This window comes from Heterodontus francisci, unplaced genomic scaffold (genome assembly GCF_036365525.1).
Source record: "Heterodontus francisci isolate sHetFra1 unplaced genomic scaffold, sHetFra1.hap1 HAP1_SCAFFOLD_49_1, whole genome shotgun sequence".
Lineage (NCBI taxonomy): Eukaryota > Metazoa > Chordata > Chondrichthyes > Heterodontiformes > Heterodontidae > Heterodontus > Heterodontus francisci.
The window spans coordinates 377,982-400,561 of record NW_027140357.1 but is presented as its reverse complement, the minus strand read 5'-3'; the positions used below and the strand labels follow the sequence as shown (position 1 = coordinate 400,561).

Below are 22,580 nucleotides of genomic sequence, written 5' to 3'. Positions count from 1 at the left end.
TCTTCCTGAAAGTAAGCCCGTCTGTTTGCAACCTTGGTGTCTTCTTTGATCACGAAATGTTCTTCCAACCACATAGTCATGTCCTGACGACAACTACCTATTTCCACCTCAGTAGAAGAGCGCGACTTCACCTCGGTCTGAGATCATCTTCTGCTGGACATCAGTCTGCGATATCAGCATTCCTCTAATCCTGGCTTGTTTTGCATCATTAATTTTCGTCATTGCACCATTGGCAGCCAGGCCTTCAGCTGCCTCGGCTCAAAGCTCTGGAATACCCACCCTTATGCATTTTTTTCATTGTTTCATGGGATGTGGGCGTCGCTGGCAAGGCCAGAATTTGTTGCCTATCCATAATGGCCTTTGACAACTGAGTGGCTTGCTTGAGCATTTCAGAGGGCAGTTAAGAGTCAACCACATTACTGTGGGTCACATGTAGGCCAGACCAGGCAAGAACAGCATATTTCCTTGCCTGACGGACTTTAGTCAAAAATTGTTTACAAAAGTTTCATGGCACCATCAGTGAGACTAGCTTTCAATTCCAAGTTGTATTCTTATTTGAATTGATTAATTATATTTAAATTCCTACCATCTGCTATGGTGAGACTTGAACACAAGGAATTAGCCTGGGCCTGTGGATTACTAGTTCAGTGACATTAATACTACGCCACTGGCACTGCCTCTCTGCCACTCTTTCCTCCAAAAAGACACTATTTCGAACCTTCCTCCTTGACCAAGCTATTGCTCATCTGACCGAATATCTCATATTGGGTTCTTCTGCGACTTTCGGAACTCTTTGCCTCAGAAGGTGGTGGAGGCGGGGTCATTGAATATTTTTAAGGCCGATGCAGAAAGATTCTTGTTAGGCAAGTGAATCAAGGGTTATCGGGGTAGATGGGAGTCTGGAATTCTAAACACAAACAGATCAGCCATCATCTGTTTGAATGGCAGAGCAAGCTCGAGGGGCCAAAACGCCTACTTCACTTGTTAATTCGTATGTTCGGATAATGCTCCTGTGAAGCAACATGAAATGTCTTATTACATTAAAGGCAGTGTACAACTATAAGTTGTTGTTCTCGAAGTTTGCCAGGCATGAATTGTCATTAACATATCTTTGCTCCGTGCCCTTTATTTTTTCATGTTTTTCAAGCCACTAGTAGTTTCGTCCTGGGTTCTGAACTGTAGAAATTGCACCACTGGCAGCGTTTGACTGAGTGGCCAGTAATTACGGGGTTTACTCCAGCTCTCTATTTTTTTAAAAACTGTGTCGAACATTTAAACCCACCAGTCCCCTCTCTCCACTCCCATATCCGTGGATGATTGAATGATTCTGGACACTGCCTCCACTAAGTCCGCCATTCCTTGCCTCAGCAACCCTCATAGCATCCAGATCGGGTAAATGTTCTACTTTATTGTTGGACAAAAAGTTTTCGATTGAAAGGAGTTAACTGAATCTGTTTGTTCAGTGACTCTAATTAATGCCAGTCTGCATCAAGCCTAATTATTCACTGGAGGGTTTCCCTCTTCTATTAATAAGGGACTCAGTTCAGTGTCTCATTACGTCGTGCCAGTGGGAGCAGCACTCCTGGCACTAACAGGGATCATTGGCTCCAGAGAGAGGGAGAATAACGTTCAGAAACTGATAACAATAGATTGGAATGTTAGAACAATGGACAGGAGTTTATTTTCCAATATTTACATTCTTTCGACATATTATGATTCGTTATCATTAGCTGCTTGGATCTATTACATACTTCTGTTTGTTCAATACATTTACTATCCCATGCTGGCTATTATTGGTGTCGCTGGTAAATGTCTCTGTCTGTTTTTTAATTCTATAAACCATGTTTAACTGCATTACTGTTCTTATCATTTACTCTGCCTTCCTTGTTGCTGTTGTTATTCCTGGTGAATCTCTATCTCCAGCTATCAGCTCTCTAAACCATGCCTGACTGTCATACAGTTCTTGTGATTTACTCTCTCATTGTTGCTGCTCCTGGTAACTCTTTATTTCCAGCTACGGGATCTGTAAACCCTGTTTCACTGCAATAATGTTGCCGTAATTTACAACTGCGAAGACTGAAGCCAGTCGTATCAGTCTCTGTGAGAAACTCTGCCCCTATCCTTGATCGACTTACCCCTCCCTGACCAATGTCCGAGGCTGAGCCAGTCTGTTTGCGTTCTATTTAACCCTGAGTTGAGTTCCAAATCCATATTTTCTCCATCGCCAATCCTGCGTATTTCCTTCCATGTAATATTGCCTATCTCCGGCTCTGCCTCAGCCCATCTGCTGCATCAACCCTTACATGTGCCTTTGTTAAATCCACACTTGACTATTTCCTTCTATCCTGGTCACTCTCGCAGTTTTAATCCTCAACATACCACAGACCATACAGACCTCTGCTGCCTGCATCCTAACTCACATCAATTCCTGATCACCCATTACCCCTGTGCTCAAATCGGCTCCCGCTCTGGAAGCACCTTAATTTTAAAATTGCCAATCTGGTGTTTGAAAGCCTTCCAATTAGTCCCATTTCCCGCTCCATTTTCCATATTCCTGCAAATCTTTTGCCTTCAAGTCTTTTTCCAGATCCTTTTGAATGTGAATTTATTTTCCTCTCTTTCCGACCCTGACTGTGATTTTCAGCTCGACAGCACTACTGGAAGCTTGGATCAATGAAATAGTGCGAGATGAGCCTTCGGCCATTTCCACCGTGGCCCTTTTAAAAGCGTTTTTTTCCCCATTTCCCTCTTTCCTGGCTGTGATATTTGGCTCTACAGCGCCGCTGGTGTGGACACTACGGAAGCTGTGCATGTCCACTGACCGCCTGTGTTAGTCACACTCAGCTGACCATACATTCAGCAGCACGCGGAACTCTCTCCAGTGATGTTTAAGAGGACCGGTCATTCAATGTACAGGTGATGGGCCTTTGACTTACGTCTGCTATTATAAAGTTAGTGGAAATGCTGTGGATGGTTTTCTGTAGGTTGTGCTGTGAGCTGCTGCAGACATTGAGGGAGGCCAGAGGATTTGTTGACCCAAATCTGGACGAGATATAGAGACTGTATTTGGACTGTCTCTGGGTCTGTAAACTCACCAACACAAGAAAGCATAGGCTGAAGAGAGGAATGTCTGCAATTAGAAAAGGGGGGGGGGGTGCGGGCTCTGTCCTCCCCACCCCGAGTTTTCCAAGAGAACTTTTTCTATCTACACCTAACCCAGGAGCAGTGCGTGACGTGACTCCAATTCAACAAGGAGGTGGTCACAGAGCTGAGGACGGAGGTGCCAGAGGCCGTAAAGGTCACAGTTACATTGATTTTCTATGCATCCGGATCTTTGCAGGCAAGATCAAGTGGCATATCCAACATAGATTCTTAGACAGCGATATCATCATAGAGTCATTTACGACATAAATGGAGGCCACTCGGCCCATAGAGTCTATGTTGGCTTTCTGTCGAGCCTCAGTCAGTACTACTCCCCCGCTAAATCTCCATAGCCTTGCAAGTTCACTTCCTTCAAGGCCCCGTCCAGATTCCTTTTAACATAATTGATTTGTCTCTGCTTCCACCAGCCTCATTGACACCAAGATCCAGGTCATTACTATCCGCTGTGTAAAACAGTTCTTCTTCATATTCCCCCTCCATCACTTACAAAAAACTTCAATCAGTTAATGCGAACAGCTCTTCCTTGTCGAACGTTGCTAAACCTATCAATCTCGTGAGGGGTCTGGACAGTGGAGATCGGAAGAAGCTGTTCCCACTCGTGAACGGATTAAGAACTAGTGAACACAGATTTAATGTATTTGATAAAAGCAGCAATGGTAACATGAGAAAAACGTTTTCACTCAGCGAGCGAATGAGATCTGGAATGCACTGCCAGAGAGCGCGCTGGAGGTAGGTCCTCTTGAGGTTTCGAAAGGTAATTGCACAGTTACCTGGAAAGGAAAAATGTACAGTGTTATGGTGAAAAGACAGGGAAATGGTACTAAGTAAATTGCTCATTCAGAAAGCCAGTGAATATACAATGGGCTGCATGGCCTCCTTCTGTGCTGCATCAACTCGTGATTCTCTATGATTCTGCCATAATCTTGCACACTTCTAATAAATCTCCTCTCAATCTCCGTTGCTCCGGGAGAAGAACGCTGGCTTTTCCAACCTAGCCTTTTAACTAAGCTTTCCCAACCACCCCCACCCCCCCACCCCGCCCCCACCACCACACTCTGCATCCCTGGAACTATTCAGATAAATCTCCTCTGCACCCTCTCAAGGATTCTTACATCCTTCCGAAAGTGAGGTGACCATAAATGGATGCAATACTCCACTTGGGGTCTCGCCAGAGTTGCATAAAGATTCAGCATAACATCCCTGCTTCTGCACATTATGCCTGCATTTGAGAAGCCGAAGATCCCGGATGCTGAATAATAATTCTCTCACTGCGAAGGTGAGTTTCAGTTTAAAATAACTTACCTTTTGTCTCGGCGGACACGGGGACTGCTGGGTAAGTAAACTTATATATTCGGGCAGTGGCGAAACCCGAAACACTACATCTGCAGTGTCTCCTACCCATCCTCCTCCTAAAACAAATAAAAGGACTGTTGCGTAGAGGGTTTGGTAAGGTAAGGTTTTCCTTTTTTTAAATCTCTGTTGTCAATTTAGTGCAGAGGGGATGGAAGCTAGGCAGTTGCATGCTCCTCTTGCATGATGTGGGAGGTGAGGGTCACCACTGGTGTCCCTGCTGACGTCACCTGTGAGAAGTGCACCCAACTCCAGCTCCTCACAGACCGTGTTAGGGAACTGAAGCTGTAGTTGGATGAACTTAGGATCATTAAGGATGCTGAGCGGGTGATAGAGAGCAGTTATAGGGAAGTAGTGACACCTAAGTTACAGGATAAAGGTAGCTGGATGACCGTCAGGGGAGGGAAAGGGAAAAGGCGCACAGTGCAGTGATCCCCTGTGGCCGCCCCAATCAATAATAAGTATACAGTTTTGGATACAGTTGCGGGGGACGACCTACCAGGGGAAATCCACAGTGGCCAGGCCTCTGGCGCTGAGACTGGCCCAGTGGCTCAGAAGGGAATGGGGGAGAATAGGAGAGCGATAGTGATAGGAGATTCAGTGGTTAGAGGAACAGACAGGACATTCTGTGTGAGCAAACGCGACTCCCTGATGGTATGTTGCCTCGCGGGTGCCAGGGTCAGGGATGTCTCGGATAGAGTCTACAGGATTCTTAAGGGGGAGGGGGAGCATCCAGAGGTCGTGGTACATATCGGTACCAATGACACAGCGAGGAAAAGGGATGAGGACCTGAAAAGCGAATGTAGGGAGTTAGGTTGGAAGCTGAAAGGCAGGACGAGCAGAGTAGTATTCTCAGGATTGCTACCGATGCCGCGTGCCAGTGAGGCGAGAAACAGGGAGCGAGTGCAGCTGAACACGTGGCGACAGAACAGGAACAGGAGGGAGGGATTCAGATACGTAGATCATTAGGATACCTTCTGGGTAAGGTGGGACCTGTACAAGAAGGACGGGTTGCATCTGAACTGGAGGGGCACCAATAACCTGGGCGGGAGGTTTGCAAGAGCTCTTTGGGAGGGTTGAAACTCGTTTGGCAGGGGGATGGGAACCGGAGCTGCAGATCAATGGATGGGCTAGCTGTTGAACAGGCGGATACCGAGTGCAGAGAGTCTGTGAGGAAGGTGAGACAGTTGACAGGGCAAAGTTGCAGCCAGTATGATGGGTTGAAGTGTGTCTATTTGAACGCAAGAAGTGCCAGGAATAAGGGTGATGAACTTGGAGCATGGATCAGTACTTGGAGCTATGATGTTGTGGCCATTACGGAGACGTGGATATCACAGGGTCAGGAATGGATGTTGGATGTTCCGGGGTTTAGATGTTTCAAAAGGAATAGGAAGTGAGGTAAAAAAGGTGGTGGAGTGGCATTGCTAATCAGGGATAGTATCACAGTTGCAGAAAGGGAGGTCGTCGAAGAGGGTTTGTCTACTGAGTCATTATGGGTGGAAGTCAGGAACAGGAAAGGAACAGTCACTTTGTTGGTAGTTTTTTATAGACCCCCCAATAGCAACAAAGACAGGGAGGAACAGATTGGGAGGCAGATTTTGGAAAGGTACAGAAGTAACAGGGTTGTTGTCATGGGTGACTTCAACTTCCCTAATATTGATTGGAACCTGCTTAGTGCAAATAGTTTGGATGGAGCAGTTTTGTCAGGTATGTCCAGGAAGGTTTCCTGACTCAGTATGTAGATAGGCCGACTAGAGGGGGGACTATGTAGGACTTGGTGCTTGGCAACGAACCAGGCTAGGTGGCAGATCTCTCGGTGGGAGAGCATTTCGGTGATAGTGATCACAACTCCCTGACCTTTATTATAGTCATGGAGAGGGACAGGAGCAGACGGGATGGAAAAATATTTAATTGGGGGAGGGGGAAGTACAATGTTATTAGGCAGGAACTGGGGAGCATAAATTGGGAACAGATGTTCTCAGGGAAATGCACGACAGAAATGTGGAGGTTGTTTAGTGAGCACTTGCTGCGACTGCTGGATAGGTTTGTCCCGATGAGGCAGGGAAGGGATGGTAGGGTGAAGGAACCTTGGATGACAAGAGATGTGGAACAGCTTGTCAAGAGGAAGAAGGAAGCTTACTTAAGGTTGAGGAAGGAAGGATCAGACAGGGCTCTCGTGGGTTACCAGGTAGCCAGGAAGGAACTGAAGAATGGACTTCGGAGAACTAGAAGGGGACATGAAAAAGTCTTGGCGGGTAGGATTGAGGAAAATCCCAAGGCGTTCTACACTTATGTGAGGAACAAGAGGATGGCCAGAGTGAGGGTAGGGCCGATCAGGGATAGTGGAGGGAAGTTGTGCCTGGAGTCGGAGGAGATAAGGGAGGTCCTAAATGAATACTTTGCTTCAGTATTCACTAGTGAGAGGGACCTTGTCGTTAGTGAGGACAGCGTGGAACAGGCTGATATGGTCGAACAGGTTGTGGTTAAGAGGGAGGCTGTGCTGGAAATTATGAATGATATGAGGACAGATAAGTCCCCAGGGCCAGACGGGATATACACAAGGAAATTACGGGAAGCGAGGGAAGAGATTGCTGCGCCTTTGGCGATGTTCTTTGCATCTTCACTGTCCACTGGAGTAGTACCGGATAATTGGAGGGTGGCAAATGTTGCTCCCTTATTCAAGAAAGGGAATAGAGATAACCCTGGGAATTATAGACCAGTCAGTCTTACGTCGGTAGTGGGCAAATTATTGGAGAGGATTCTGAGAGACAGGATTTATGATTATTTGGAAAAGCATGGTTTGATTAGGGACAGTCAGCATGACTTTCTAAGGGGCAGGTCATGCCTCACAAGCCGTATCGAATTCTTTGAAGATGTGACAAAACACATTGATGAAGGAAGAGCAGTGGATGTGGTGTATATGGATTTTAGCAAGGCGTTTGATCAGGTTCCCCATGGTAGGTTCATTCAGAACGTAAGGAGGCATGGGATTCAGACAAAGCTAGCTGTCTGGATACAAAATTGGCTGGCCCATAGAAGTCAGAAAGTGGTCGTAGATGGAAAGTATTCAGCATGGAGCTCGATGACCAGTGGTGTTCCACAAGGATCTGTTCTGGGACCTCTGCTCTTTGTGATTTTTATAAATGACTTTGATGAGGAAGGGGAAGGCTGGGTTAGCAACTTAGAAGATAACACGAAGGTTGCTGGAGTTGTGGATAGTGTGGAAGGCTATTGTAGGTTGCAACGTGACATTGACAGGATGCAGAGCTAGGCTGAGCGGTAGCAGATGGAGTTCAACCTGGAAAAGTGTGAACTGATTCATTTTGGAAGGTCAAATTTGAATGTGGAATACAGGCTTAAAGACAGGATTCTTGGGAGTGTGGAGGAACAGAAGGAATCTTGGGGTCCATGCCCATAGATGGCTCAAAGTTGCCACTCAAGTTGATAGGGTTGTTAAGAAGGCGTATGGTGTGTTGGCTTTCATTAACAGGGAGATTGCGTTTAAGAGCTGCGAGGTTATGCTGCAGGTCAATAAGGCCGTGGTTCAACCACACTTGGAATATTGTGTTCAGTTCTGGTCGCCTCATTATAGGAAGGATGTGGAAGCTTTAGAGAGGGTGCAGAGGAGATTTTCCAGGATGCTGCCTGGACTGGAGGGCATGTCCTACGAAGAAAGATTGAAGAAGCTAGTGCTTTTCTCATTGGAGCGAAGAAGGATGAGAGGTGACTTGATAGGGGGGTACAAGATGATGAGAGGCATAGATAGAGTGGACAGCCAGAGACGTTTTCCCAGGGTGGAAAGTGCTATCACCAGGGGGCATAATTTTAAGGTGATTGGAGGAAGGTTTCGGGGAGATTTCAGAGGTAGGTTCTTTACACAGAGAGTGGTGGGAGCGTGGAATGCGCTGCCAGCGGTGGTCGTTGAAGCCGATACATTAGGGACATTTAAGCGACTCTTGGATAGGTACATGGATGATAGCAGAATGAAGGGTAGGTAGTTAGTTTGATCTTCGAGTAGGTTAAAGGTTCGGCACAACATTGTGGGCTGAAGGGTCTGTTCTGTACTGTTCTATGTTCCATGTTCTATGTTCAGTATGTCTTGCCACCTTCAAAGATGTATGTACATGTACCCACAGGCCTTTCTGTCCCTGCACACTCTTTAGAACAGTGCCATTAAGTCTCTAGCCTCACCCTATCCTTTCTGCCAAAATGCATCACCTCACACTCCTCTGTTTTAAATTCCATGAACCATTTCTCTGCCAATTCTCCGAGCTTATCTATGTCCTTTTGCAGGCGGTTTGTATCATTCTCTCTGTTTGTCATTCCTTCAAGTATAGGAAAAAAGGCACATTTTGAGATTCTGCTCTGAATTCCACTATCCAAGATATTTATATATATCAACAAAGAAAAAGCAGTGGTCTCAGTACTGATCTTGGGGAACGCCATTGTCCACCATTCTCCAGTTTTAAAAATAACTATTTAACACATTTCTCTTTTTCTGCCCTTAATCCATTTTGATACACTAGGACATTGGCCTTCCCAATCTGAGGCTCACATTTGGTGCCATGTCAAACACTTTTGTTTCGAAATCAATATAAACAGCATCCAGCGCATTCCTTTCATAAAGCTTCACTGTTACATCATCAGAAAATTCAATGACATTAGTAAAGCATGATTTGCCTTTTGAAAAATCCGTTTTGACAATTCTTAATTAACTCAAACCTCTCCAAGTGTATGTTGATCTTTTTCCCCGTAATGATTGTTCCTAAAACCGTATTTACCACTGACGTTAAGCTCACCTGTGTGTCGCCCTGATAATTCCGAGAGGTGAAGGTGGCCATCTATGTCAATATCTTCTCCCTCAGCAGGGAGAAGCGGGATGAGAGGTTCCGTGGCTTTGTCAGGATAGCGGGATCCCAGATGGTTCAGGTGGCTCTGCGGGTTCCCCGTGTCAACGGGGAGAGTTGCAGGAGCTGAAAACAACTCTCACTCCATTAATGTGCAGTTGGTGTGTAACCATGCCTACTACATCATGTTGGTGAATGCCCACTACCCTTGGGGCAGCTACGATACCTTCATTCTGAAGCAGTTTGGAGAGTGCAGCGATAGTCATGACCAGAGCACAATGTGTGGCCTAGCTGTGTAGTGAGTAGGGAGAAAGGGCAAGAGATCAAGAGTGATTGGGAATTCTATGGTTAGGAGAACAGATAGGTGTTTATGTGGTCGCAGATGTAATTCCAGGATGGCATGCTGTGTTCCTGGTGCAAGGGTCATGGATATCACCGGGGGGCTACAGGGAATTCTGGAGGGCGAGGATGCACAGCCAGTGGTCGTGCTCCACATTGGTACCAATGATAGAGGAAGAAAGAGGGATGAGACCCTGCAGGCTGAGTTCAGGGAGTTCAGAACGAGATTCGCAAGCAGGATTACAAAGGTAGTAATCGCTGGATTACTCCCAAGGTCATGTGATAGTGAGTGTAGAAAAGGGAAAATACAGCAGAAGAATGCGTGGTTGGATAGATGGCGCAGGAGGAATGGCTTCAGATTTCTGGGACAGCAGGACCGGTTCTGGGGAAGATGGGGCTTGTACAAGCCGGGCGTTCTGTACCTGAACAGGACTGGGACAAATATCCTTGCCAGAAGGTTTGCTTGTGCTGTTGGTGATGGTTTAAACTAGCTTGGCATGGGGCTGGGAAGCTGAGCACATTCGTAGACAGTACAATTTCAGGGCAGGGAACAGGAGACAGGATATTTGCAAGTGACTCTGAAAGACCGAAGAAGCAAAGGTTAAAAAGTGCGCAGCACAGGAATTTGGCAGTGTCAATGGCTATTTATTTAAATGCAAGGAATAAAGTAAATATAACCGGTGAGCTGAGGACACATATGGACAAGTGGCAAATTGATATCGTTGCTACAACGGAAACTTGGCTAAAGGAGAGCAGGAATGGGAGCTCAACATCCCCGGATATAGAGATTTCAGGCAGGATAGAGAGGTAGATTAGAAAGGAGGGGTGTAGCATTATTAGTTACGGAATCAATAACAGCTGTGAGGAGGTATGATATGCTAAATGAATCATCAAATGAGGCCATATGGGTGGAGCTCAAAAATAAAAAGGGGCAGCCACACTACTTCAAGTGTCCAATGTAGACCCATAAACAGTGAGAAGGAGGTAGAAGAAGAAATATGTCGGCACATTACGAAGTGCAAAATCTATTTGGGAATTAATAGTTGTGGATTTTAACAACTCCAATATTAACTGGGATACAAACAGTACGAAGGGCACAGAGGAAACAAAATTCTTGAATTATGTTCAAGAGGACTTTTTTTTAGCAAGCACGGAACTAACCCAACGAGAGGGAATGCAATTCTAGATTTAATATTCAGTAATGATGCTGGGCAAGGGGAGGAAGTAACAGTGGGTGGCCATTTAAGAGATATTGAGAACAATACAGTTAGTTTTAGCATCATCATGGGAAATGACAAAGATAAAACAGAAGTAAAAATTCTAAATTGGGGGAAGGCAAATTTTAAGAAACTGAAAGGTGACCTGGCGAAAGTAGACTGGATACAGTTATTTGAAGGAGCATTTAGTTGCAAACCAGTGGGAGGCATTTAAAAACGAAATTCAACAGGCACAGTGTAGGCAAGTCCCTAAAGCGTGGCACTGGCAAATTTTGAACTCCCTGGTTATCTAGAAGCTTACAGGGTAAGTTAAAGTTGAAAAAGAAGGCATATGATGATCACAAACAACTTGATTCTTTTAAAATCTTTGAGGAGTATGGAAAGTGCAGGGGTGAAGTCACAAAGGAAATTGGAAAAGCAAAGTGAGGGCATAAAAATTATTCGCAGGTAATATCAAGGAAATCCCAAAGATGTTTCATCAGTATATTACGAGCAAGAGGATAACTTAGGAAATGGTCGGGCCTATCAGAGATGTACAAGTGAGCTTATGTGCAGATGCAGAAGATGTGGGCAGGATCTTAATGAGTTTTTGTCTCTTTTTTGGCAAAGAAGAGGGATGATGCAGACGTTGTAGGGGTGGAGGGGTGTGAAATATTACAGAGGAAGTACAAACAGCAAAGAACAGTACCGCACAGGAACAGGCCATTCGCCCCTCCAAACCTGCGCCGATCTTGATGCCTGCCTAAACTAACACCTTCTACACTTCCGGGGCCCATATCCCTCTATTCCCTTCCTATTCATGTATTTAAAGTACTAGAGGGTCTGACATCCTTGAAAGTGGATAAAACGCCAGTACCGGATGGATTGCATCCACGATTGTTAAAGGGCACCAGGGAGGAAATGATGTGCGCGCTGATGATCATCTTCAAATCCTCACTCGATATAGGAGAGGTACATATTGATTGGAAGTCTGAGAAAATTGTACCAATATTTAAAAAGGGTGTGATGGATAGGCCAAATAATTATAATCCGTTCAGTCTGACCTTGGTGGTGGGTTAATTGTTAGAATGTATTCTGAGGGACAGGATAAACTGCCAGTTAGAAAGGCACGGATTAATCAGGGATAGTCGGCATGGATTTGTAAAGGGAAGGTCATGTCTTACGACCTTAATTGAGTTTTTTGAGGCAGTCACAAGAAGGCGTGAAGAGAGTAGTACAGTGGATGTAGTCTACATGGACGTTAGTAAGGCATTTGTGAAGTTCCCACATGGCAAACTGGTCAGTAAGACGAAGGCCCATGGGATACAGGGCAATGTGGCAGGTTGGATCCAGAATTAGCTCAGGGACAGGAAACAAAGGGTAGTGGTCGACGGATGGATTTGTGAATGGAAACCTGTTTCCACTGGCGTTCCACAGGGCTCAGTGTTGGGACCCTTGCTGTTTGTGGTATATATTAGCGATTTGGAATTAAATGTGAGAGGCGTGATTGGGAAATTTGCTGATCACACACAAATTGGTCAGGTAGTTGAAAGTGAAGGTGACAGCTGTAGACTCCATACTGGTGTCAAAGGTTTGGTTGAGTGGGAAGAAGAGTGGTAAATGGAATTTAATTCAGATAAGTGTGAGGTAATGCATTTGGGGAAGGCAAATAAAGCACGGAAATGCACAATAAATGGGAGGATAGTGAGAGCGGTAGAAGAAGTGAGAGACCTTGGAATGTCTGACAAAAGGTCCCTGAAGGTGACAGGACAGATAGTTAAAATAGTGAAGAAGGCATACGTAATACTTTCCTTTATTGGCCGAGGTATAGAATTCAAAAGCTGGGATGTAATGTTGGAACTGTATAAAACGCTGGTTAGACCACAGATGGAGAATTGCGGACAGTTATGGTCACCACATTATAGAAAGGACATAATTGCACTGGAGACAGAACAGAGGAGATTTAAAAATATGTTGCCAGGGCTCGAAAGTTGTAGCTATGAAGAACGATTGGACAGGTTAGGGTTATTTTCCTTAGGGCAGAGGAGGCTGAGAGGTGACGTAGTTGAGGTGCACAAAATTATGAGGAACCTAAATAGAGTAGACAGGAAGTACCTGTTTCCCCTAGCAGAGATATCAATTACCAGGGGGCAGATGAAAGGAGTTTTATAGAATGATTAGAAGGGACATGAGGAAAACCTTTTTCACCCAGAACGTGGTGGATGTCTTGAATTTTCTGCGAGGAACTGTGCTGAAGGTAGAAACCCTCAATTATTTTAAAATGTACCTGGTCATGTAACTGAAGTTCTGTAACCTACATGGCTCTGGACCAAGTGCTGGAAGTTAGGATTAGATTGGGTGGCTAGTTTCTATTTTTTTTTCTTCCAGGCCAACATAGACACGAAGGTCTGACTGGCCACCTTCTGGGCCGTAATGCTTCTATGGTTCTATGGTTCCATGGTTCTTTCTATGGGAGCCGGAGGAACCAGTTGTCGCAGTCCAAGTAGGTACTAACGGCATAGGTAAAACTAGAAAAGAGGTTCTGCGTAGACTGCCTGAGGAGTTAGCGCCAAATTGAAGAGTAGAAACTGAAGGGTAATAACCTCTGGAGTATTAACTGAGCAAAGTCCATTTGGCAGAGGGCACATAAGATTCCTGAAATGAATACGTGGCTCAAAGACTGGTGCGGGTGAGGTGGGTTTTGGTTCCTGGGGCACTGGCACCAGTACTGGGGGAAGTGGGTCCTGTACTACTGGGACGGTCTGCACGGAAATCGTGCTGGAACCAGTCTTGTAGCAAACTGTATAACTGGCTAAATAGAGAGGGTTTTCAACTAAAAAAGGGGTTTGAGGGATCATGCCTTAGTAGATGTAGCAAATCAAGGGGTAGAGCCAAGACAAGAGAGCAGAACAGTAACATGGGAAATGAAGGTCGGAGAATGGTAAAAACGGACAGAACGAAAGAAACCTAAGAACATACCAACAGTCAAGACTAGATGCTACACAGATAACAAAAAAGACCAAAATAAAGGCTCTGTATCTGAATGCACATAGCAATCACAACATCGTAGACAAACTGATAGTGAGCAATGAAGTAAATACATATTATCTGATGGGTAATTCAGAGACATGGCTGCAGGATGACGAGGAATGGGTCCTCGATATTGAGGGGCATATAACATTCAAGGAGAATAGGAAGCTAGGTCAATGTGGAGGGGTAGCACTGATAACCTAAGATGGCATCGCTGCAATAGTTAGAGATGACATTGGTTGAGGATATAAGAATGCAGAATCGATTTGGGTAGAGATGAGGAATAGTAGGGGAAAGAACTCAATTGTGCGAGTGGTCTACAGCCCTCCTAACAGTACCTACAGTGTCGGACGAAGTATTGACGAAGAAATAGAGGGTGCTTGTGACAAAGGGACAAGAACAATCCTGGGTGATTTTAATCTACACATAAACTGGAAAAAATCAGATTGGCAATGGTAGCCTAGATGAAGAGTTAATAGAATGCTTTAGAGATAGTTCCTAAAGCAGCACGTTTTGGAACCAACCAAAGAGCAAGTTTATTCGACTTGGTATTGTGTAAAGCGACACAATTCATTAATGAGTTCAGAGTAAAGACACCTCTAGGTAACAGCCACCATGATATGATTGAATTTTACATCCAGTTTTAAAGAGATAGGAGTGGGTCGAATGCTGGTATTTTACAGTTAACTAAGAGAAATTATGTGATATGATAGTTGAGCTAGCTGATGTGAACTGGGTTACTAGACTAGGAGATAGATCAATAGAGAAGCAGTGGCAGACATTTAAGGGGATATTTCAGAAAATGCAGAATAAGTATATTCCTACTATAAAGGAAAAATGTAAGGCGAGGACCCACCTTCCATGTTTAACTAAAGAAGTTCAGGAAAGCATCAAACTTAAGGAAAGGTATACAATTGTGCAAAGATGTCTGTCAGGTCAGCTGATTGGTCAGAATAACGAGAACGGCAGAGAATGACTAAAAGGTTAATCAGGAGAAAGAAGGTACAGTTTGAGAGGGAACTAGCTAGAAATGTAAAAACGGATAGCAAGAGTATCTGCAGGTATTTAAAAAGGAACAGAATAAGTAAAGTGAGTGTTGGTTCTCCAGAGAGTGAGAATGTGGAGTTAATATTAGATAATGCGGATGAAATGAACAAACATTTTGCTTCTGTCTTCACTATAGAGGGTACGAAAAACATTCCAGTAATCGCTGTAAGCCTGGAGACGGAAGGAAGTGAGGAACTTAGTGAAATTACAATCACCAGAGAAGCGGAGCTGACCAAACTAACGGACCTGCTGGCTCACTAGTCCCCGGATCCTGATGGGCTTCATCCTAGGTCTTAAAAGAGGTAGCCAGTGGGGTCGTAGATACGTTGGAGTTAATTTGTTTTTCAAAATTCGTTGTTTCTGGAAAGGTTCCATCTGACTCAAAAGTAGCAAATATAACCTCTCTATTCAAGAAGTGGGGGAGAGAGAAAACAGATAGCTATGGACCAGTTGGCTCGACGTCTGTCTTGGATATGTGTTAGAATCGATTATTAAGGAGGCTACATCTGTGCACTTAGAAATTACAAGGTAATTGGAAAAGTCAGCATGGATTTGTGAAAGGAAAATCATGTTTAACCAATTTATTGGATTTCCTTGAAGGAGTAACATGCGCTGTGGATAAAGGGCAACCCGTTGACGTATTGTACCAGAATTTCCAGAAGGCACTTGAAAAAGTGTCACATAAAGTGTTATTGCGCAAAGTAGGAGCTCATGGTGAAGGGGGTAACATGTTAACATTATAGAAGATTGGCTGGCTGGCAGAAGACAGAGAGTATGCATAGGTGGGTCAGAGAATCACAGCACTGAAACAGTCCCTTCGGCCCACCGAGTCTGTGCTGACCATCAACCACCCATTTCTACTAATCCTACATTCGCTGCCAGATCCCCACCTTTCCTCCGACCTACCTACCTACACTAGGTGCAATTAACAATGGACAATTCATCTATCAACCTACAAGTCTTTGGCTGTGGGAGAAAACCAGAGCACCTATCAGAAATCCACGCGGGAACAGGGAGAGCTTGCAAACTCCGCTCAGAAAGTACCCAGAACCGAACGCGGGTTGCTGGAGTTGTGAGTCTGTAGTGCTAACCACTGTGCCACTGTCCCACCTTTCCTGATTGGCAGCATGCGATGGCTAGAGTCTGACAGGGGTCTGTGCAGGGGCCTCAATTTTTTACAATTTATATCAATGACATAGATGAGGGGAAAGAAGGCCTGTTAGCTAAATTTGAAGATGGCACAAAGATAGGTAGAAAAGTATGAGCTGAAGAGGACATAAGGAGGTCGCAGAACCATATAAATAGGGGGAGTGAGTGGGAAAAAATCTGGCAGATAGAGTGTAATGTGGGTAAATGTGAATTTGATCATTTTGACAGGAAGAATCAAAAAGCAGAGTATTTCTTAAACGGGGAACCACTGAATAGTAAAATAAAAGCAAAATACTGCGGATGCTGGAAATCTGAAAAAAAAACAAGAAATGCTGGATTCACTCAGCAGGTCTGGCAGCATCTGTGGAAAGAGAAGCAGAGTTAACGTTTCGGGTCAGTGACCCTTCTTCGGAACCACTGAATAGTGCTGAGGTGCAGAGGGATCTAGGCGTTGTACTGCAGGAGTCACAAAAGATTATTATGCAGATACAGCAAGTAATAAAGAAGGCTAATGGGATGGTATCATTTATTACGAGAGGAATTGAAAATAAAAGAAAGGATATTATGCTTCAGTTATACAGGGCATTGGTGAGACCACATCTCGAATACTGTGTGCGGCTTTGGTCCCCTTATTTAAGGAAGGATGTGCTGTATTGGAGGCGATTCAGAGGAGGATTACTAGATTGATACCTATAATAAGTGGTTTGTCTTCTGAGGAAAGGTTGGATAGATTGGGTTTGTTTTCACTGGGGTTAGAAAAGTGGGGGACATTTGATAAAAGTTTATAAGTTCCTGCAAGGTCATGACAAGGAGGATGTGGCGGCGATGTTTCATCTTGTGGGTGAGTACAAAACTGGGGGGCACAGTTTGTCAATTCGGGGTCGCCCTTTCAGGACGGAGACGAGGATCTTTTATTTCTCTAAGAGGGCTGTGCGACTTTTGAATTCTCTGCCTCATAAATTGATGGATTCGGAGCCATTGAATATTTTTAAGGTAGGTGTAGATACATTCTTGTTAGGCAATGGAATCAAAGATTATCGGGGTAGATGCGAGTGTGGAATTCGAGTCAGATGCAGATCAGCATGATCCTACTGAATGGAGGAGCAGGCTCGGTGGGTTCAATGGCCGACTTCGGCTCTTAATTTTTTATCTGTGTATGGTCATGTGGGATCTGCAGACATTCACTCCGAAGTCCATCACTTCTTCTACAGCTCTTAGTATTCTCCCATTAAATTTGTATTCCTTGGCCTTGCTTGACTTCCCCAAATGCATCACCTCACACTTCTCCGAGTTGAATTCCATCTGACACTTTTCCACCCACCTGACCAGTCCATTGATACATTCCTGCAGTCTTCACCTATGCTCTTCGCTATCAACCACATGACCATCTTTTGATGCATCTGCAAACTTCTTGATCATGCCCCCTACACTTATATCCAAATCGTTAATTTCTACCACAAAAAGCAGAGGATCCAATTCTGAGCATTGCGGACCGCTGCTGGAAAGAGCCTGCCAGTCTCAAAAAAACACCTGCCTACACTTAAACTTTGTTCCCTGCCACTGAGCGAATCTTGTAACCACCTTTCTGCATTTCCCTGGACCGCATGGGGTTTTATTTTGTTAATTAGTCTGCCATTTGGGTGCTTGTCAAAACCCTTGCTAAAATCTATGCAGACAACAACAACACACTACCCTCATCTTTCTTCCTTTTTACTTCTTCAATAAATGTAATCAAGTTGCTCAGACAAAATATTCCCTTACTGAATCCATACTGGCTGTCCTTGATCAATTCGTGCTCTCTAAGTTACAGTTTATCCGGTCTCTCAGAATAGATTCCAATAATTTGCCCCCTACTGACGTTAGCCTGACTGGCCGATAATTATTTGGTCTATCTTTCGCTTCCTTTTTAAACAAACATGCAATGTTTGCTGTTCTCCAATCCTCTGGCACCACACCTGTATCCAGTGAGTACTGGAAAATGATGGACACACTCGCTGCTATTTCCGCCCTGGCTTTCTTTTACAACCTAGGGTACATTACATCCAGCCTTGGTGATTTATACATTTTCAAGAGTATCAATCCCATTAATACTTCCTTTCTTCCTATCTTTATCACAGTCATACTTCACACCCTTTTCCTGAACTACAATGTCTGAATCATCCCCCTCTTCTGTGAAGACAGATGTAACTGAAAAGTCACCTCCTTTTTGACGGAGAGGGAACTAACAGAAAGCAGGCTTCCCTGCTGTTTTTTTTTCCTTCTTTTTTTGCAGCTTGGCTTTTTGTAGATTTTTTTTGCTGGATTTTTCGAAGAGTGGAGTCTTTTTTTTATTTTTTTGTTCTTTATGAAATGGTCTCAGAGAGAGAGCTGTGAAGGGTCAGACAGGTTGTGGCATCTTCTAGGCAGGTGTGACTTCCGAAATGGATGTTCTCTGAATTGCTTCAGTTCCAAATTCTGCAGGCTCTTGGACAATCTGTACCACATGATCTCCCTCCCCCATTTTAGCAAGTGGAACATAAAAGTACAACGTAAAACATGCTAAAGAAAATGCTGGTTGACGTTAATGCTCAAGTTCATCAAAGAAAAGTTACAGACAGTTTGCATCTATTCACAACATTCAGCCCCGACAGATAGGCTCCCTTTTTGGACTTTAATGCGCCCTACTCCTGCCTTAGTTTTCCTCTTATTCTTAATGTTTAGAGGAAACATCTTTGTGTTCACCTTGATTTTTCTTGTCAATATTCTTTCATGTTATCACTTTGCTTTTCTAATTTCCTTTTTGATTTTCCCCCTCCACTCTATGTACTCCTCCCAGCTTTCTGAAGTATTGAGCTCTCGGTGAAGGACATAAGCTTTTCCTTTCTGTCTTATCTTACCTGGTAAGTTCCTTGACATCCATGGAGCTCCAGATATGGCCATCCACCGTTTTTTCTTTCTGGCAACATGTTTACTTGGAACCCCACGAATCTCCCCTTTGAATGTCCCCACTGCTCTGACACTGATTTACCTTCAACGACCTGTTTCCAGTCCACTTTCGCTACCCTCTGCTACCTGCAGGCCTTGGGAACCCTGCTCTAATTACCTGGGGTCAATGGCACCTGCAACAGGCCTTTCCCAAACCTGGTGTGGTGCTAGCATTATCCCACACTCCCTGATTGGCTGCACATACCCCACACTTATCTGGCATCCAAGACTCTAGCCATGACCCCAGTCCCAGCTCCGTGCCTTACTGGCAGCGCCCCCACACACTGACTGGCACCAGCATCCTCGCCACAATTACCTGAGGTTCAGGGATTCAGCGATGGTCTTGATCCCAGTTATGGTGTGTTCCTGGCAATGACCCCACCCAGCCCCCCGCTCCCCCCACCCCGCCATTCGCTGATTGGATGAAGCAACCCCGTCACACATACCTTGGGACCGGGGTCTAGCGATGCTCCTCGCCCCAGGCCTGGTGCATTACTGGCAGTGGCCCTACTCCTTGACTGGGCCCGGCGTCCTCGCCATAATTATCTGGGGTCTAAGGCTGCAGCCATGGTCCTGCACCCAGGCCTGGTGTAGTACTGGCAGTTTCACTGTTCCCGGTGGTATTGCCAATGCTACTGTGCTGCTAGCCGTCTGATTGTTCAGCAGCTTCGCCAAGCGAGATCCCCATTCTTAAAGGGGTGCAGACAACGGCGCCAGGCAGTTAATCGCCCGAGCGCCATTGAATTACGCCTGCTATTGTCTCTAAATTGCCAAGATGTGATTTCACTCATCAGGAACCCCTCTGGCTCCACTAAATTCAGCTCCTTGACTCCAGATGAAATCCCTGTCATTGGCACAATAATTAGTTACATACTGAATGTGGTAACAAATTATGGTTTTACTCCCAAACTTTGTATCGTTTCCTGATAATTTCCCCTGATTACTGTTAACTTAGTGACGATTGAGATTATTTGTTTCATTGACTTTTCAGTGGATTCATTTCCAACTATTGCTTTGAAATAATTGAATTCCGTGATGCCTGTCACTGGTGAGGGAATCTCTCAGCCTCAGTGCTGCAGATGCTGCAAATCTGAAGTACAAACAAAATATTCTGGAAATATTCAGCTGATCTGGTAGCATCTGTGGACAGAGCAACAGAGTTAGTGTTTCAGGTTGGTAATCCTTCATCAGAACTGGGAGAGATTAGAGATGGAACTGTTTGTAAACCAGAGAGGGAAAGGAGGAATGGAAAGGATTCTGAACAACATTGAGTTTCACAATTTCAGTATCATCCTTTTGTCAATGAATCTCTCATGCCTTCCACTGTGTTACAGTCCATTCCATTTGTTGTTTCATGTACGATCGTTTCAGTACATCAGTGGATACAGGAACACAATTGTAAATATCAATAAGTAATCAATCAAACTGGTAACGTTGCTCCCAGCCTGATATATAATTTCCCTCTTTATTTCCCTTCCTCACAGTTAACTTGCTGACGATTGGGATCCTGTCTCGGGGAAAGTGCGGTCTCTCCAAATGTGTCACTCGCTACCTGGTGGCCATGGCAGCGGCAGATCTACTGGTCATTATCCTCGACCTGATTTTGAGGCACATTCCCATTGTTTACAAGGAACAGTTTCAGTTTCTGTATGACATCCCCATGTGTAATGTCCACGCCGTCCTGCTTTATGCAGCCACAGACTGTTCTGTCTGGTTCACCGTCACTTTCACCTTTGATCGATTTGTGGCCATTTGTTGCCAGAAGCTGAAAAGTAAATATTGCAGAGAGAAAACAGCGGCAGTGGTCCTAGGAACAGTGACTGTGCTGAGCTGTCTAAAGAACATCTTCTGGTATTTTATGTTAACAGGTGGGTATTGGCTGCAGAACATCCCTTGGTTCTGTGCAGTCACACCGGATATTGCATTCTCTGTGGCCTGGGGAACAATCGAGTTCCTCCATTACATTTTGACCCCGGGGGTCCCATTTGTGGTGATTCTGCTTCTCAATGCTTTCACCGTCAGACACATTTTAGTGTGCAGCAGATCACGCAGGAGACTCCGGGTTCACAGAAGTGGGGACAGCCGCAGAGACCCAGAAATAGAGAGCCGCAGGAAATCCATCATTTTGCTGTTAGTTATCTCGGGAAATTTCATCCTGTTATGGACAGTGCTGCTGGTGTATTCGATATGGCAGCGGATGGATTGCTTGGGGTATTTGTCCGTAATTCTACCTCTATTTCAGAGGGAATTGGCCTTCATGCTGCAGCTCCTGAGTTGCTGCACAAACACTGCGATCTATGCCGTGACCCAGACACAGTTCCGAGAGCAGTTGAAGAATGTGCTGTGCTACCCCTTTACTCGAATTTCCAGCAGCTGGAGGGCGCAGCCTGACGCTGAGATTACCGGGCGAGGGATGGCCTTTCGCTAAGGTGACTGAGTGGGGACAGGGCCAATCGTCATGGTGACAGACTCGGGGATGGTGCCTGTGGTTATGGTGACAGAGGGGGATGGGCCTATCAATATGGTAGCGGAACAGGGCCAGGGTCTGTTGCTATGTTGACAAGGTGGCGACAGAGACTCTCGCTATTGTGACCGAGTGGGAGCGGCTGCAGTCGCCATAGTGGCAAAGAGGCGAGCGTAGCCTGTCCCTCGGTTGATAGGGGAGTGAGGCGGGAGCCTGTTTCCGAGGTGATGAGGGTATTGGGCCATTTGTTATTAGGGCGACTGGGGAATGAATCGGGGCCTATTTCCAAGCTGACTCGAGTGGAAATGGCGCATACTACTGGGGGATTAGGCGGCGGAGCCAGTTTCCCAGGGTAACGGGGTGTTGGGGCGCAGCTTGTGCCACAGTTACGGGGAAGTGTAAAGGGCGCCTCTTCCCAATGGTAACGGGGGAGTGGGGGCACAGGCGCTTCTTCATGTTGATGTTGGGGGAGCGCAGGCGTGGCCTGCTCGCAGGATGATGGGAGGTTGGTGGCGGGGCATGTTCGCCATGGTGACATGACATCGGCAGCCAGAATTCTTTGTAACCATTTATAATCTTTATAATCCCTTTATAATACTCAGACACATTTATAATCCTTGTTAACTGTTTATAATCCTTTATAAAAGTCTCTAATACCTTACAAATATTTATAATTCTTTATGATCGTGCATAACACTTTATCATTCTTTGTAACAAATTATAACCTTTGATGACACTGATAAATCTTTATTATCCTTTTTGAGCTATACTTATTGAATACCCGTTACGTCTCATATATTCGCTGACATAGACATGTAACACTTAAAATGACAATAATTAATTGCTCTCATTGGAAAGTGGTAACACTGCATAACTTTTAAAATGGCCGCAGTACATATCACTTAAAAGAGCTGCAGTCCATGTCACTTCAAATGGCCATATTGCATTTTATTTAAAATGCAGCACTGCATATCACTTAAAATGGTCGCACTGCATACTTTAAATTGGCGGAATGGCATGTCAATTAAAATG

At 45.0% G+C, this 22,580-nt stretch overlaps 1 protein-coding gene across 1 annotated transcript; it reads left to right on the top strand.

Moving 5' to 3' along the window:
* Positions 1–1,666: 1,666 nt before the first annotated feature.
* Positions 1,667–21,512, top strand: LOC137359340 (probable G-protein coupled receptor 139). The gene is made up of 2 exons (XM_068025361.1): positions 1,667–1,805; positions 20,569–21,512. Exons 1-2 carry the CDS (start codon positions 1,667–1,669, stop codon positions 21,510–21,512), a joined length of 1,083 nt encoding a protein of 360 aa, XP_067881462.1.
* The last annotated feature ends 1,068 nt before the right edge of the window (positions 21,513–22,580 follow it).

What these genes read in the sequence shown, in the direction of transcription:
- LOC137359340 (XM_068025361.1), top strand. Translation starts at nt 1,667, where the DNA reads ATGGACAGGAGTTTATTTTCCAATATTTACATTCTTTCGACATATTAT. An exon ending in GGCTATTATTGGTGTCGCTG is followed by an intron (nt 1,806 to 20,568) that starts GTAAATGTCTCT and finishes CCTTCCTCACAG; the next exon opens with TTAACTTGCTGACGATTGGG.